The sequence below is a fragment of the Monodon monoceros genome, unplaced genomic scaffold (genome assembly GCF_005190385.1).
Source record: "Monodon monoceros isolate NGI ecotype Baffin Bay Population unplaced genomic scaffold, NGI_Narwhal_1 Super_Scaffold_21, whole genome shotgun sequence".
Taxonomy (NCBI): Eukaryota; Metazoa; Chordata; class Mammalia; order Artiodactyla; family Monodontidae; genus Monodon; species Monodon monoceros.
In genome coordinates, this window is record NW_021703778.1 from 78186028 (window position 1) to 78204259 (window position 18232).

General features: G+C 37.1%; 1 protein-coding gene and 1 non-coding gene across 2 annotated transcripts in view; both read left to right on the forward strand.

The window, feature by feature from the left end:
- The first annotated feature begins 2298 nt into the window (after positions 1 to 2298).
- Positions 2299 to 18232, forward strand: part of SCAPER (S-phase cyclin A associated protein in the ER) — a 459896-nt gene continuing 443962 nt past the window's right edge. The window contains 1 exon segment of the mRNA XM_029238862.1: positions 2299 to 2366. Coding sequence (XP_029094695.1) covers positions 2361 to 2366 — 6 coding nt within the window. The 5' untranslated portion in view covers positions 2299 to 2360.
- Positions 7898 to 7970, forward strand: TRNAG-UCC. The gene has a single exon. It is a non-coding gene; the product is annotated as a tRNA-Gly (tRNA).

Sequence of the window (18232 nt, forward strand, 5' to 3'; positions counted from 1 at the left end):
TTCATTGCAGCACTGTTTACATTAGCCAGGACATGGAAACAACCTAAATGTCCATCAACAGATGAATGGATAAAGAAGATTTGGTACATATATACAGTGGAATATTACTCAGCCAGCCATAAAAAGGAATGAAATTGGGTCATTTTTGGAGATGTGGATGGACCTAGAGTCTGTCATACAGAGTGAAATAAGCCAGAAAGAGAAAAACAAATACTGTATATTAATGCATATTTGTGGAATCTAGAAAAATGGTACAGATGAACCTATTTGCAGCACAGGAGTAGAGATGTAGACGTAGAAAATGGACATGTGGACACAGGGAGGGGAAGGGGAGGGTAGGACAAATTGGGAGATTAGGTTTGACATAAGTACACTACCATATGTAAAATAGAGCTAGTGCGAACCTGCTGTATAACACAGGGAGCTCAGCTTGGTGCTCTGTGATGACCTAGATGCGTTTGATGGGGGTGGGGTGGGAGGGAGGTCTAATAGAAAAAAAAAAAAAAAGAACATAATGGAGTTTACATTCTTGTGGGGAAAGAGGAACAGTCCACCAAGTAAGCAAATAATATAAAGTAATGAGTGCTCTAGAGAAGAAGTGGGATAGGGAGTGCCAGTGGCGGGAGTCAGGATAAACAGGTTGCAGTTTTTAAAAGAGCGTGTCAGAAGGCCTCACTGAGAAAGTGACATGTGGGCAAAGATGGAGTTAATCTTGAGTGTTCCAGATGGGGACTTTAAGTTGTAAATCCCTGAGGCAAGTAGTGTGTCTGGCATGTTGGGGAACTTAAGGAGGCCAGTGTGGTTGAAGTGGAATGAACACCAGAGAAGGGAGGAGTAGGAGGTATGGTCAGAGACTTATGGGGAGTTAGAAGGTTTAGGGTGTGGTAGGCCACTGTGAGGACTTTGACTTTTACTCTGAGTGAGATGTAGAGGCATTGGAGAAGTTGTGAACAGAGGTAGTATATTTTTAAAAGTATAACATTTTTACTGGGATATAATCCATGTACCCTACAACTCACCCATTTAAAAAGTGGTTCTTAGTATATTCACAGAGTTGTACAACCGTCACCCTATTGAATTTTAGAACATTTTCATCATCCCAAAAAGAAACCCTGTACTCATTAGCAGTAACTCATCATCCTTCAGCTCTCTGGCCCTAGGCAAGCAGTAATCTGTTTTTCTGACTCTCTTGATTTGCCCATTTTGGACATTACATATAAGTGGAATTATGTAATATGTGGTCTTTTATGACTGGCTTCTTTCACTTAGCATCTTGTTTTCAAGATTCCTCTATGTTGTAGCATGTACCGGTACTTTATACTATTTTATGGCCAAATAAGATTTCATTGCAGGGATATAGTACATTTTATTTATCCAACAGTTTTTGGACATTTGGGTTTTTTCCACTTTTTGGCTATTAGGAATAATGTTGCTGTGAATACTTGTATGTAAGTTATTGTGTGAACATATGCTTTCATTTGAAGTGCTGCATTTTAAAAGGAGCAGATTCACTTGACGAAGATAAAGGACCTAGGCTGTCATCCCAGAAGGTTGGGTTCCAACTGTTGCTTGCTTTTCTTTGTTCAGTAGCTTTTGTTATGGCGTTAAGCCATTTTTTCTCACAATTTCTCTGTCCTCTTGTTTTTTATCTAGTTTCCTAGCTTTGGATTTCTTTGAATAAAGGGTTGACCAATATTAACTAGGTTTCCTGAAAAGTAGGATCTGTTGTATGTAGAGAATTAGATGTTCTGTAATTGAGATATTATGATAAAATCTCAGTTTTTGCAAGTTCCTAAGGAGAGGTTACACAGTGTTTTGTATACTGAGTTGGGGTTCATTAGTGGGTCATAAATCAATTCAGTGAAAGCAGTATTTAAAAAATGAAATAGAATAGAATAGGAAATAATCAGAGTGCCTCTCTCACAATAGGGATAAATATTACTTCATGAAACTTTGTTTCAGTTAATCATGTATGTATGAACTGAGTCATGATATAAAGTGTGTGTGTGTTTAGTAAAAAAAAAGCTTGAAGCCTTTGGATTGGAATGTCATAGGCTATTTATGTAATTAATACTCTTTCTCTTCCATTTATTTTTTTTTTGGAGATATTGAGGTATTATTCAGCATAGAGTGTTTAAAACATGCTATAGTATATCTAAACGGAATATAAAGGGGTGATGTTTTTGTTGTTTAATGTAATGAGAAACTTGCGGGGATGAGATTTTTATCTTTTATGAATAAATATGATTTTATGACAATGTTATGACTAAGAGTATGTACTATGTATTTTTTATTATAGGAGTCACACCCCATGGATTTGTGTGGTAAATGAACTTCTTGGCATAGAAGGGAATTAAAAAATGATGGTAAGTGATCAAGCTACCATAAGCATTAACCTTAGTTTTTTTAGCCTCCTTCTACCTCCCTTCCTTCCTTCTATTTTTAATTCATTCTCTTTTTTGATGTAATATTTGTTACCTTCAAGACACTCTATGGAACAGATTTGTTATAAAGCACAACAATAAAGTAACTGACTGAATGTACTGTTCAACTTGAGAGCCATAGACTCTCACTCCTAACATTTGTACAACCTAGGGCAAGAATAGAAATGGAAGTCAGCTTTTTTTTTTAACAATGTCTTAATCTTAAAAAGTTATAAATCAGTTATGTCAGCAGCCTGACTTACTTTCCTACCCAGGGCCCAGCCAGCTCTTAAAGGAGCAATATACTCCCTGGGGTTGGCAGGGTGGAAGTTGGGCCAGGGTGGTCTCCGAATCTTAGATGGGGACTGATGTGGTGAAAGTCCCTGGAGAGTCTGGGCAGATGGGTTCTCCTTCCCCATATTCTACTTTTCTAACTCAAGATTTAAGGCAGTTCTAAGTATCTTCTTAAACTATCCCACTCAAACCCAGGAGGAGGAGGGAAAGCAGTTTCTGGGGGAATCCAGGCTGCCTAGACACCTCCTTGGGAGATTGGGGGTGGCCATTCTTAAGTAAAATTAGATGTTTTTACCTTGGTTTCTCAGCGCAGAGGCTGTGCTTTGCCTCCTTCCTTCTCTTCATTGCCTTCTCTTAGGATGGGGAGGTCTCAGTTCAGTTTGTGAATCTCTCTCTCTTAATTCCTGTACCCTCAATTAGTTACTTATTATCTTTGGGTTTTGATATTTTTGATGTTTTGGTATTTTGATAGGTGTAATCTCCTAAAGTGTAGGGCTCAGGGCAGGAGCCTCCTCTTTTGGGTATAAAGGCAGGACTGTTTCTACCTATATTCTCCTTTCCTATCTCATCCTGCCCCATTCCACACTCCAGTTTCTTTTATATCTTAAAGACATAAAAAAAGCTCTGAGTTTTAAATTTTTTAAATCTGTCATTTGGGATTGTTTTCTTGCTGCCTTTAATATTCTGAGAAATTCTTATAGTGAGGGCCTTTTAAGTCCTAATAAGCTCTGTTTTTGTTTGTCTAAGGTATCTTTTTTTTCCTGCCCTAATTTTGAAAGGTGGTCTGCTGAGTATAGAAGTCTAGATTGACTAATTTTTCTCTCAGTATGCTGAAAAAATTATTCCACTGTTTTCAACCTCTTTTTGATTTTTGATATTTCTTTTTCTTTTTGATTTTACTTTGTTTTAATATTATATGCAATGTTTACATGGTTCACAATTCTTATTAAACAGTATTCATTTAGAGAAGTATGACTTTTCTTCTTCCTCTTCTTCCCTTCGTGGGCAATCTTTTCTTTTCCATGTTTTAAATTGTGGTAAAATGCAGAAAATTTACCATCTCACCCATTTTTAAAAATTTATTTATTTGTTTTGGCTGCCTTGGGTCTTCGTTGCTGCTCGTGGGCTTTCTCTAGTTGCGGCGAGCGGGGGCTACTCTGCGTTGTGGTACGTAGGCTTCTCTTGTGGAGCACGGGCTCTAGGCACATGGGCTTCAGTAGTTGTGGCATGTGGGCTTCAGTAGTTGTGGCTGGCAGGCTCTAGAGCACAGGCTCAGTAGTTGTGGTGCATGGGCTTAGTTGCTCTGCGGCATGTAGGATCTTCCTGGCCCAGTGCTCGAACCCGTGTCCCCTGCATTGGCAGGCAGATCCTTAACCACTGTGCCACCAGGGAAGCCCCTCAACCATTTTTAAGTGTTCAGTTCAGTGGTATTAAGTACATTCATATAGTTGTGCAACCATCACCACTGTCCATCTTCAGAACTCTTTTCATCTTACAAAACTGAAACTCTATACCTATTAAACAATAACTCCCTATTTCTTTCCTCCCCCAGCCCCTGGCAACCACCATTTTACTTTCTCTCTCTATGATTATGGCTACTCTAGGTACCTCATATAAGTGGAATCATACAGTATTTGTCTTTTTGTGACTAGTTTATTTCACTTAGCATACTATTCTAAGGTAGTAGCATATGTCAGAATTTACTTTTTAAGACTGAATAATATTCCATTGTATGTATATACTACATTCTGCTTATCCATTCATTTGTCTACGGACAGGGTTGCTCCCACATTTTAACTATTGTGAAAATGCTGCTGTGAACATGGATGTATAAATATTTCTTTGAGACCCTAGTTTTAATTCTTTTTGCTATATACCCAAAGTAGAATTCCTGGATCATATCAGATTTTTTGAGGAACCTCCATACTGTTTTCCACAGCAGCTATACCATTTTACATTCCGACCAGTAGTGAGCAAGGGTTCCAGTTTCTTCACATCCCTGTTATTATTATTATTTTTTTTGGTAGTAGCTATCCTAATGGGTCTCGTGGGTAATCATTTTGACTAGTTTTTGGTTTATCCTTTATTGCTTATATTTTCAAAAAGAAGAAAAATATATAAGTATGTAATTTATATATATTTATCATTCTCTTTCTCAAATCCAAAGATACCGTATTCTAATACTTTTTTCCCCCACTTAGCAATATATCCTAGATCATTAGAGATCTTCATTCCTTATTACAGCTGCATAGTATTTCCTTTTGATCTGTGTTGTTTTTAAACTGCTTAATGGGAAAGGTATAGTAAAGCACTGCTTATTGTGACTCTGAAGAATGTGGCCAAAACCCTGAAAGTAAATGAAATATGCCTGTGATCATCCATAACAGATAATTCGCATACAGAAAATATATTCACTGTACTTGTAGAATTCTTGAGTTTCTTATTCAGAAACATAGTAGTACATTTCCCAGAATTCTAACAGATAGGAATTGACAGCTGATAGCCTGATAGGGAAGAAGACAAAATAAGAATTAAGTTTTTGTTTTCTGCAAAATCAGTAGGAAGTAAAGAGCCCAAAAAGCCTAAAAACACTTTGGCCTGGGTGCATTTATTTTAAGACAGTCATCCACTGCCCTTCTATAGCTCCTGAAGGCTATATATTACAATATCATACAAAAGTTGGTGTTTATAGTGATAGCCTAAAAGTTTCAAGAAAAGAGGAAGTTGCTTCAGTAGTCTCTGTTGCAGAAGTCAGGGAACTGTGTTTCAGAGATTTTCATCCAAAATGGTAAAATCAGAAAGAATTTGTGCTTAGCAGGGCAGAACTTTACTTGTGGATTTATGTTGAGCACCTTATTTCCCAATGATGTTGTTCATTTATTCATGATGTATTTATTTTGTCAATTATTTATTGATGATTTCTTTTTTTTAAACATCTTTATTGGAGTATAATTGCTTTACAGTGGTGTGTTAGTTTCTGCTTTATAACAAAGTGAATCAGTTATACATACACATGTCCCCATATTTCTTCCCTCTCGTGTCTCCCTCCCTCCCACCCTCTCTATCCCACTCCTCTAGGTGGTCACAAAGCACCAAGCTGATCTCCCTGTGCTATGCGGCTGCTTCCCACTAGCTATCTATGACGATTTCTTTATCATTCCAATTATTCATCATTCATGATGTATTTATGTGCTGGGCACTGTGCTAGCACACACTAGCTAGAGTGATGAACAAAATCCAGTCCTCCAGAAGCTTACAGTCTAATGGGGAGCATAGATGGTAAACACATAATTATATAATTTAAAATTTAATTGTGAGATGTGCTACAAAGGTGTACAAGTTGATTCGAGTATATAAAAGGGGTCCTGGCCAAGTCTGGGAGTTGAAGATACCTCATTCTGAGAAAGTACCATTAAATTGGGGCTTGAAAGATCATTAGGCCTTGGCTGGGCTAAGAGGAACACTGTCTTAGTTAGGATGCTTTCAGTAGCAAGTAGAGATAAGACTTGATCTATTGGCTCAACAGTTTTACCAAGGATTTGATTGCTTTTCTTCCCTTGGTTCTGCCTTCTGTTTTGTTGCCATAATCTTAAGGTTTGCTCCCTTTAAGGTCTCCAGTTGGTTACTGACAGTTTTCAGAACTTTGTATTCCCTCATGTATGGCCAGTAGGAAAATGAGTCTTTTCTCCAATATTTCAGGAGAAGATCTGAAGTCCACTGTGTATTGATCACCTTATGTTACATGCTTACACCAGAATCACTTGTTATGCCTGGAGGAGTGGAATATGCTGATTGGCTTAGGCAAGGTCATGGGTTGCCTGGAGTTAGGGATGAAGTCTACTTCTCTAGAACCACATGAGACCCCAACAAAATTGAACTATTAGGAAAGATGTAGGGAGTGAATGCTGGGGAGGAAGCCAATAAATGTACATTGTAGAATGGCAGAACATTCTAAATAGCAGAGAGAATTCTATATAAATGCCTTGAATTAGGAGGGAGCTTGGTGGCTGTAGGGAACTGAATAGAAGTCAGTGGGGTTGGAGCATGACAGACAAGAAGAGTAATGGAGGGACTTCCCTGGTGCCACAGTGGTTAAGAATCCACCACAACTACTGAGCCTGCGCTCTAGAGCCTGTGAGCCACAGCTGCTGAGCCCGTGCTCCACAACTACTGAAGTCCATGTGCCCTAGGGCCCATGTGCCACAACTGCTGAGCACTGTGTGCTGCAACTACTGAAGCCCACACACCTAGAGTCCATGCTGTGCAACAAGTCAATGAGAAGCCTGTGCACCTCAACAAAGAGCAGCCCCCACTTGCCACAACTAGAGAAAGCCCATGCGCAGCAACAAAGACCCGATGCAGCCAAAAATAAAATTAAAAAAATAAATAAAATAAAATTTCTGAGACTCAATTTATCGAAAAGAAAAGAAAAGAAAAGAGTAATGGAAGATGAGGCTAGAGAGATAAACAGAGGCTGGTTTGTGCTTTGGTAGATAATGCCAGATTTCCAGAGTGGTTGTACCAGTTTAGCTTCCTGTCAGCAGTGTAAGCAGTTGCCCCAACCCCTCACCACCATACGGTACAGTCATTTATTTAAAAAAAAATTTAGTATTTCCGGTGCCTGCTTTTGAGCACCTTTTTGTATGGTAATTGGTTATTTATGTATCTTTTGTGAAGTGCCTATTTTCCTGTTGGGTTGTCTTTCTTTTTCTGATTGATTTAAGGAGTTCTCTGTCTATCCTGGGTACAAGACCTTTGTTTCTTTTATGCATATATCTTCTTTGTGGCTTGCTTTTTCATTCTTTTAATGATGTCTTTTTAGTAGAAGCTGTTCTTAATTTCAGTGAAGTTCAGTTTATTAGTTTTTTCCTTTATGATTAGTGCTTTCTGTGTCCCGATTAAGACTTTTCTTTACCTGAAGTTCATGAAAATATCATCCTTTATTATCATTATTTTTAGCACCTTTTATTTTGCTATAATTTCAAATTTAAGAAAGGTTGCAAGAGGAGTACAAGGAATTCTCATATATTCTTTAACTAACTTTACCAATTGCTAATTTTGTCTCTTTTCTCATATTCTCTTTCTCTTTTTCTATATGTATGTGTGTGTATATAAAACATACAGATGTGTATAAATGTATATATACACAATATGTGTATCTAAAATTACACATAGGGAGTTCCCTGGTGGTCCAGTGGTTAGGACTCTGCACTTCCACTGCAGGGGCCCTAGGTTCGATCCCTGGTTGGGGAAGTAGGATCCCACATGCTATGCGGCACAGCCAGAAAAAAAAGATCATGTAAACATACAAACACATATACATATGTACCTATAGACATGTACACGTATTTGCACACACATATATTTGCACAAACATGCATATAGTATATGCATGTTATGTGCATAAATATATTACTCTTCCATGAACCATTTGAAAATATTTTGATCTCGAGGAGACAGCAGTGAGTGGTCCTGAAGAGAGATCCTAGTTCCCTGCTCAGAAAGTGAACCTGGGTAGCCTGGGTGAAAACAAGGAATCCTAACCGCTTGACCACCAGGGACTAGAGGCTAGAAGCAAAGTTGCCCTGGCTCTTGCCCCTCACTGAAAAATAAATTTCTCAAGGAGGCAAAAACTGTAAAAACAGGAACAAAGTTTATTACTAGAGACACAGCACAAGTGGGAGAGCACAGAGAAACAGTTTATTTAAGACAGAAGCAAGACAGAGATACACACCTGAAGAGAAAGGGTGTGGGTGTCCTCCCTATTGAGGAGGAGTGCACCAGAGAGGTGATTCAAATCACTTACATAGGGCACTTCTTCCTGGTCTTTGTTTACCTTTGGCCAATTATCTCATTTCTTTCCCACAGGGGACCTGTCCTAGGGCCCACCCTGAAATGTGTGTGCATCTTTTTGCCAAGATGGATTCCAGTGTAGAGGCCTCTGGGGAGGATGACACCACCTGTTATGGGGTGGCGCCCCCTCCCCTTTTGACCCCAGAGGAGCCTTTCTGCACACGTGTAGTTGGAGAGGTCTCCTAGTCCTCAAAAATGAGAAATATGTGGTCTCTTTATCTTTTATCCAAGCAAGACTCACCTCCTCCTTGCTCCTGCCATTATCTTTCTCTTGGAGTATCTGTCCACAGGGGACAGATTCCAGCTGCTCAGCCTGGGGCCCACCTATCTCCTGCCTCGATTTGAAGCTAGCATACTCCTTTATCCCTAGATATTCAGTGTATGTTTCCTAAGAACAAGGACATTCTCTTACATGACCACAATTCAATTATCAAAATCTAGAAATTTAACATTCATATAATACTATTATATAAGCCACAATGTAGTCAAAGTTTGTCATTATCTCAATAATATCTCTTATAGCTATTTTTTTTCTTGATCCATTTAGTTATCATGTCTCTTTGGTCTCTTTTAACCTGGAATAATTCCTCAGACTTTCTTTGCCTCTTTTTTTTGACTTTGCCATTTTCGAAGAGTACAGGACAGTTATTTTGAAGAACGTCACTCGATTCGGGTCATGTTTCCTTATTATTAGAGTCAGATTTTGTATTTTTGGCAGAATATCACATGAATGATGATGTATCCTTGTCAGTATATCACATCATGAAGCATATGATGTCAGTTTGTCCTGCTATTGGTCATGTTGACTCTGATCACTTGGTTAGTATAGGGTATTCTCAGGTTCTTCTATTTAAAGTTTGCTTTCTCTTTTGAAATTAATTTGTCAAGAGATACTTTGATGCTATGTAAATACCCTGCAACTCATCAAACTGTCTACCCATTAGTTTCAGCATCCACTGATGATAATAAATATTAATTAAATTAGATAATAAATATTTGCTTTCTTCCCAATTATCTGTGTGCCTGTCTGTCTTTCAGGCTTTCTGGATTTTTTATTTATTTACTGTTATAATCTATTACTACCATTTATTTTGATGCTCAGATTGTCCCTGATTTAGCTGGTGGAAACTCCTTCAAACTGGCTCTTGTGTCTTTTCATATGCTCCTATTATTCTTTGAGTCCTTCTATACTTTCTAGTGTAACAAGCTGTTCCAGGTTCACCTTATATTTTCCCTCTCATTCTTTTTCTCACCTTATTACATGGGCTAGGAACTTCAGTACAGTGATTCATGGAAGTGGTGATGGTAGGCATCCTTGTCTCTTTCAAGATTTTATCATTAAATACGCTGTTTGCTATAGTTTGTGAAGAATTTTTATCATGGATGATTGTCCGGTTTTATCACATGCTTTTTTCATCGGCTGAAGTGAGCATCAAACTTTTCTCCTTTATTTTGTTAATATGGCAAATTACATTCATTGATTTTAAAATGTTAAATCAGCCTTGCTTCCTGAAATAAAATCAACTTGATTGTGGTGTTTTACCTGGATTCAGTTTGCAAGTGTGAGTGTGTATGTATGTATATGTAATTTTCACATTGTTACTTTTGAAAGAATTTGAACGGGTAATTTACTTCTCTTGTCCTCTTAGGTTCTCATATCCTAAATGCGTCACGTGGGACTCTATGAGTTGAAATTTGGTCCTTCTTTTTTATTCTCTGGAAGAATTTAGTGCAATTTTTCCTTCAGTGATTAAGAGAATTCACCAGTGAAACCTATCTGAGCCTGGATTATCTTTTGTGGAACTTCTTCAGTAAATATTTCTTTAGTATTTAAAAATTTCTTTAATAAATACTCAGATTTTCCCGTTTCCTTTTATGCCAAGTTTGGTTGTGTTTTTCAAGGATTTTGTGCATTTCATCAACATTTTCAAATTTATTGATACTATTTATAACATCCTTTTATGTTTTTGACTTCTGGAGATTCTAGAATCTGTAGTGATGTTCCTTTTTTATTCTTGATATTGGTTATTTTTGCCTTCTTTTTTCTTTTGTTTGATGAGCCTTGCTAAGAGGTATATATGTTTCTTGGTAAACATTCTGAGCACTTACTTTCTTAGATTATATACTGAAGAGTCAAACATAAAAACTTTAAGGCTGATGTGTATGCTTTTTATTGAAACATTTAGTTTTTTTTTAACATCTTCATTAGAGTATAATTGCTTACAATGGTGTGTCAGTTTCTGTTTTATAACAAAGTGAATCAGTTATACATATACATATGTCACCATATCTCTTCCCTCTTGCATCTCCCTCCCTCCCACGCTCCCTATCCCACCCCTCTAGGTGGTCACAAAGCACTGAGCTGATCTCTCTGTGCTATGCGGCTGCTTCCCACTAGCTATCTATTTTACGTTTGGCAGTGTATATATGTCCATGCCACTGTCTCACTTTGTCCCAGCTTACCCTTCCCCCTCCCCATATCCTCAAGTCCATTCTCTAGTAGGTCTGCATCTTTTTTCCCATCTTGCCCCTAGGTTCTTTTGACCATTTTCTGTTCCTTTTTTTTTTTTTTTTTAGATTCCATATATATGTGTTAGCATACGGTATATGTTTTTCTCTTTCTGACTTACTTCACTCTGTACGACAGTCTCTAGGTCCATCCACCTCACTACGAATAACTCAGTTTCGTTCCTTTTTATGGCTGAGTAATATTCCATTGTATGTATGTGCCACATCTTCTTTATCCATTCATCCGATGATGGACACTTAGGTTGCTTCCATGTCCTGGCTATTGTAAATAGAGCTGCAATGAACATTTTGGTACCTGACTCTTTTTGAATTATGGTTTTCTCAGGGTATATGCCCAGTAGTGGGATTGCTGAGTCGTATGGTAGTTCTGTTTTTAGTTTTCTGAGGAACCTCCATACTGTTCTCCATAGTGGCTGTATCAATTTACATTCCCACCAACAGTGCAAGAGGGTTCCCTTTTCTCCACACCCTCTCCAGCATTTATTGTTTGTAGATTTTTTGATGATGGCCATTCTGACTGGTGTGAGATATCTCATTGTAGTTTTGATTTGCATTTCTCTAATGATTAATGATGTGGAGCATTCTTTCATGTGTTTGTTGGCAATCTGTATATCTTCTTTGGAGAAATGTCTGTTTAGGTCCTCTGCCCATTTTTGGATTGGGTGAAACATTTAGTTTTTGAACAAGCCTCTGTAAAATCTCCCTATGGCACTAGGTGGCACACTGTGACTTTGGATGAAAATACATATATTTTGTTTAAGTCTCTTGGAAGAAAGAACCTGTGTGAAAATACTGTTTGAAATAGACATCTATAATGTTTTGAAGTATCTCAGACTCACTTATTGCATTTCAAACCCTGATGCTTTAATTAAAATGTTTAAAATTGCATTAAGTTACTACTGACATTTTTATAAGAATAGGATTATTAAAATTGATTATAATATATGAGTTTTTACTGAAAAGAGTCCATTCAGCATATACTGCAGAAGGCACTTGTGCTTTAAACTGAAAAATGGTTTTCAGTCATGTGTTGCAAGATGAGTGTTATAATGTTTTTCCTTATGAAGTATTGGAATTAAGAACGAAGACAGTGTTGAGCTGGTGGCTTTTTCTTTGAATATGTGTGTGTGTACTAAGTATAAAAGAATTAACTACAAAATTTGTGGTAGAACTGAAATGTTTAGAGAAGAAGACAATATTAGGTTTCCAATTTTCTGGTCTAGCAGTACTACAGTGTTGCTATCTTGTGGTCATTTTAGTTCCGAGAAACTCATTACTTTATGAAGACTCTTGAGTTATAAAGTAAAGAATAGTGGATTTTATGATCTGATTATATATATATATATATATATATATATATATATATATATATATATATATATAATTTTCTGTGATTGCATAAGAGAATTATCTGAAAAAGAGATGAAAAGTAGACCACCTATTTAAATGTATTCATCTGGCCTGAAAGGAATAGTGATACATTTTGGTTAAAACAATGCTTAGGTAACCTAAATGATAGATGCCAATCTAAGTTATATAATCATTGGGAGATGTCTTTAAGCAAAAGGAGATTTTATGATGTTACACTGATTGGAAAGTATGGGAATAGAAAAGAGGTCATTCAAGTATTTTGCACAGAATGGAGCTGGAACATTGGTCACAGACTAATGAGTCTCAGCGAAAGCTTATGAGTCAGGTGAGTAGATGCCATGTGGATATCCAGGGTAAGGTCAGAGGAATGAAGGAATGTGGAGGCAGGTATTTATTTTAAAAATATAAAAAGTCAAGTTTTGGAGAGGGAAATTTGGGTTAACTTCATAGCACAGAGTATTAGAGTGGAAGAGAGCAGTCTTTGTTTGCCTAATAGTTTGGGCTGGTTGGTTCATTCCTATACACTGAAACTCAGTTCCTGTCACTCGCAGCTTTAGCTTCTTTGGTTATTCCCTGTTTCCCTACATATGCAATTTCACTTCCTATGGATCACTCCCATCAGCATAAAAACATACTATCATCCATCTTAAAAACCTTCTCTGTTCATTTTTGCTTTCTTCTTTCTCTTTTTGCCTGTATTACAAAACTCAAAAAAAGTTATTTATACTTACTGTCTCCATTTTCTCACTCAACATTCTCTTGAACTCTCTTGAGTCAAGGTTTTGACCCTACTATTCTACTGAATAGGTAGTAATAAGTTATTCATGTATTTATTATAAATTATTACTTTTATCACTTCCTGGGCAATTCAAAGCTGTCAGTCTTACTGTATCATTGCTTCTTTAAAGGTGAGCTGTTCTTCCCTCCTCTGTATGCTTTTAAGTTTTTCTCTATGTTTCAGGCTATCATCAGTTTTTCTGTGGTTGGTTTAGGCATGGTTTTCTTTGTATTTATATTTATCATGCTTGGAGTTTGTAGAGCTTCTGGAATAATTGAGCTTATATCTGTTGTCACCTTTATTTATTTATTTATTTTTTACATCTTTATTGGAGTATAATTGCTTTAAAATGGTGTGTTAGTTTCTGCTTTATAACAAAGTGAATCAGTTATACATATACATATGTTCCCATATCTCTTCCCTCTTGCGTCTCCCTCCCTCACCCTGCCTATCCCACCCCTCTAGGTGGTTACAGAGCACTGAGCTGATCTCCCTGTGCTATGTGGCTGCTTCCCACTAGCTATCTATTTTACGTTTGGTAGTGTATATGTCCATGCCACTCTCTCACTTTGTCACAACTTACCCTTCGCCCTCCCCATATCCTCAAGTCCATTCTCTAGTAGGTCTGTGTCTTTATTCCCGTCTTACCCCTAGGTTCTTCATGACAATTTTTTCTTCTTAGATTCCATGTATATGTGTTAGCATACGGTATTGGTCCTTCTCTTTCTGACTTACTTCACTCTGTATGACAGACTCTAGGTGCATCCACCTCACTACAAATAACTCAATTTCATTTCTTTTTATGGCTGAGTAATATTCCATTGTATATATGTGCCACATATTCTTTTTCCCTTTCATATGTCGATGGACACTTAGATTGCTTCCATGTCCTGGCTATTGTAAATACAGCTGCAATGAACATTTTGGTACCTGACTCTTTTTGAATTATGGTTTTCTCAGGGTATATGCCCAGTAGTGGGATTGATGGGTCATATGGTAGTTCTATTTGTAGTTTTTTAGGGAACCTCCATACTGTTCTCCATAGTGGCTGTACCAATTCACATTCCCACCAGCAGTGCAAGAGTGTTCCCTTTCCTCCACACCCTCTCTACCATTTATTGTTTCTAGATTTTTTGATGATGGCCATTCTAACCCATGTGAGATGATATCTCATTGTAGTTTTGATTTGCATTTCTCTAATGATTAATGACATGGAGCATTCTTTCATGTGTTTGTTGGCAATCTGTATATCTTCTTCGGAGAAATGTCTATTTAGGTCTCTGCCCATTTTTGGATTGGGTTGTTTGTTTTTTTGTTATTGAGCTGCATGAGCTGCTTATAAATTTTGGAGATTAATCCTTTGTCAGTTGCTTCATTTGCAAATATTTTCTCCCATTCTGAGGGTTGTCTTTTGGTCTTGTTTATGGTTTCCTTTGCTGTGCAAAAGCTTTGAAGTTTCATTAGGTCCCATTTGTTTATTTTTGGTTTTCTTTCCATTTCTCTAGGAGGTGGGTCAAAAAGGATCTTGCTGTGATTTATGTCATAGAGTGTTCTGGCTGTGTTTTCCTCTAAGAGTTTGATAGTTTCTGGCCTTACATTTAAGTCTTTAATCCATTTTTGAGCTTATTTTTGTGTATGGTGTTAGGGAGTGTTCTAATCTAATACTTTTACATGTGTCTGTCTAGTTTTCCCAGCACCACTTATTAAAGAGTCTGTCCTTTCTCCACTGTACGTTCCAGCCTCCTTTATCAAAGACAAGGTGACCATATGTGTGTGGGTTTATCTCTGGGCTTTCTATCCTGTTCCATTGATCTATATTTCTGTTTTTGTGCCAGTACCATACTGTCTTGATTATTGTAACTTTGTAGTATAGGCTGAAGTCCGGGAGCCTGATTCCTCCAGCTCCATTTTTCGTTCTGAAGATTGCTTTGGCTATTCGGGGTCTTTTGTGTTTCCATACAAATTGTGAAATTTTTTGTTCTATTTCTGTGAAAAATGCCAGTGGTAGTTTGATAGGGATTGCATGGAATCTGTAGATTGCTTTGGGTAGTAGAGTCATTTTCACAATGTTGATTCTTCCAATCCAAGAACATGGTATATCTCTCCATCTATTTGTATCGTCTTTAATTTCTTTCATCAGTGTCTTATAATTTTCTGCATACAGCTCTTTTGTCTCCTTAGGTAGGTTTATTCCTAGATATTTTATTCTTTTTGTTGCAATGGTAAATGGTAGTGTTTTCTTAATTTGACTTTGAGATTTTTCATCATTAGTGTATAACAATGCCAGAGATTTCTGTGCATTAATTTTGTATCCTGCTACTTTACCAAATACATTGATTAGCTCCAGTAGTTTTCTGGTAGCATCTTTAGGATTCTCTATGTATAGTATCATGTCATCTGCAAATACTGAGAGCTTTACTTCTTCTTTTCCGATTTGGATTCCTTTTATTTCCTTTTCTTCTCTGATTGATGTGGCTAAAACTTCCAAAACTATGTTGAATAGGAGTGGTGAGAGTGGGCAACCTTGTCTTGTTCCTGATCTTAGTGGAAATGCTTTCAGCTTTTCACCATTGAGGACGATGTTGGCTGTGGGTTTGTCATATATGGCCTTTATTATGTTGAGGAAAGTTCCCTCTATGCGTACTTTCTGCAGGGTTTTTATCATAAATGGGTGTTGAATTTTGTCGAAAGCTTTCTCTGCATCTATTGAGATGAGCATATGGTTTTTCTTCTTCAATTTGTTAATATGGTGTATCACGTTGATTGATATGCATATATTGAAGAATCCTTGCATTCCTGGAACAAACCCCACTTGATCATGGTGTATGCTCCTTTTAATGTGCTGTTGGATTCTGTTTGCTAATATTTTGTTGAGGATTTTTGCATCTATATTCGTCAGTGATATTGGCCTGTAGGTTTCTTTCTTTGTGACATCCTTGTCTGGTTTTGGTATCAGGGTGATGGTGGCCTCGTAGAATGAGTTTGGGAGTGTTCCTCCCTCTGCTATATTTTGGAAGAGTTTGAGAAGGATAGGTGTTAGCTCTTCTCTAAATGTTTGATAGAATTCGCCTGTGAAGCCATCTGGTCCTGGGCTTTTGTTTGTTGGAAGATTTTTAATCACCCTTTCAATTTCAGTGCTTGTGATTGGTCTGTTCATATTTTCTATTTCCTCCTGATTCAGTCTTGGCAGGTTGTGCATTTCTTCCAGGTTGTCCATTTTATTGGCATAGAGTTGCTTGTAGTAATCTCTCATGATCTTTTGTATTTCTGCAGTGTCAGTTGTTACTGCTCCTTTTTCATTTCTAATTCTGTTGATTTGAGTCTTCTTGCTTTTTTACTTGATGAGTCTGGCTAATGGTTTATCAATTTGTTTATCTTCTTGAAGAACCACCTTTTAGTTTTATTGATCTTTGCTATCGTTTCCTTCATTTCTTTTTCATTTATTTCTGATCTGATCTTTATGATTTCTTTCCTTCTGCTAACTTTGGGTTTTTTTGTTCTCCTTTCTCTAATTGCTTTAGGTGCAAGGTTAGGTTGTTTGTTTGGGGTGTTTCCTGTTTCTTAAGGCAGGATTGTATTGCTATAGACTTCCATCTTAGAACTACTTTTGCTGCATCCCATAGGTTTTGGGTTGTCGTATCTCCACTGTCACTTGTTTCTAGGTATTTTTTGATTTCCTCTTTGTTTTCTTCAGTGATCACTTCGTTATTAAGTAGTGCATTGTTTAGCCTCCATGTGTTTGTATTTTTTACAGATGTTTTCCTGTAATTGATATCTAGTCTCATAGCATTGTGGTCGGAAAAGATACTTGATACAATTTCAATTTTCTTGAATTTACCAAGGCTTGATTTGTGACCCAAGATATGATCTATCCTGGAGAATGTTCCATGAGCACTTGAGAAAAATGTATATTCTGTTGTTTTTGGATGGAATGTCCTATAAATATCAGTGAAGTCCATCTTGTTTAATGTATCATTTAAAGCTTGTGTTTCCTTATTTATTTTCATTTTGGATGATCTGTCTATTGGTGAAAGTGGGGTGTTAAAGTCCCATTCTATGATTGAGTTACTGTCGATTTTCCCTTTTATGGCTGTTAGTATTTGCCTTATGTATTGAGGTGCTCCTATGTTGGGTGCATAAATCTTTACAATTGTTATATCTTCTTCTTGGATCGATCCCTTGATAATTATGTAGTGTCCTTCTTTGTCCCTTGTAATAGTCTTTATTTTGAAGTCTATTTTGTCTGATATGAGAATTGCTACTCCAGCTTTCTTTTGGTTTCCATTTGCATGGAATATCTTTTTCCATCCCCTCACTTTCAGTCTGTATGTATCCCTAGGTCTGAAGTGGGTCTCTTGTAGACAGCATATATATGGGTCTTGTTTTTGTATCCATTCAGCCAGTCTGTGTCTTTTGGTGGGAGCATTTAATCCATTCACATTTAAGGTAATTATCGATATGTATGTTCCTATTCCCATTTTCTTAATTGTTTTGGGTTTGTTATTGTAGGTCTTTTCCTTCTCTTGTGTTTCTTGCCTAGAGAAGTTCCTTTAGCAGTTGTTGTAAAGCTGGTTTGGTGGTGCTGAACTCTCTCAGCTTTTGCTTGTCTGTAAAGGTTTTAATTTCTCCATCAAATCTGAATGAGATCCTTGCTGGGTAGAGTAATCTTGCTTGTAGGTTTTTCTCCTTCATCACTTTAAATATGTCCTGCCAGTCTCTCCTGGTTTTCAGAGTTTCTGCTGAAAGATCAGCTGTTAACCTTATGGGGATTCCCTTGTGTGTTATTTGTTGTTTTTCCCTTGCTGCTTTTAATATGTTTTCTTTGTATTTAATTTTTGACAGTTTGATTAATCTGTTTCTTGGCATGTTTATCCTTGGATTTATCCTGTATGGGACTCTCTCTGCTTCCTGGAGTTGATTAACTATTTCCTTTCCCATATTAGGGAAGTTTTCAAGTATAATCTCTTCAAATATTTTCTCAGTC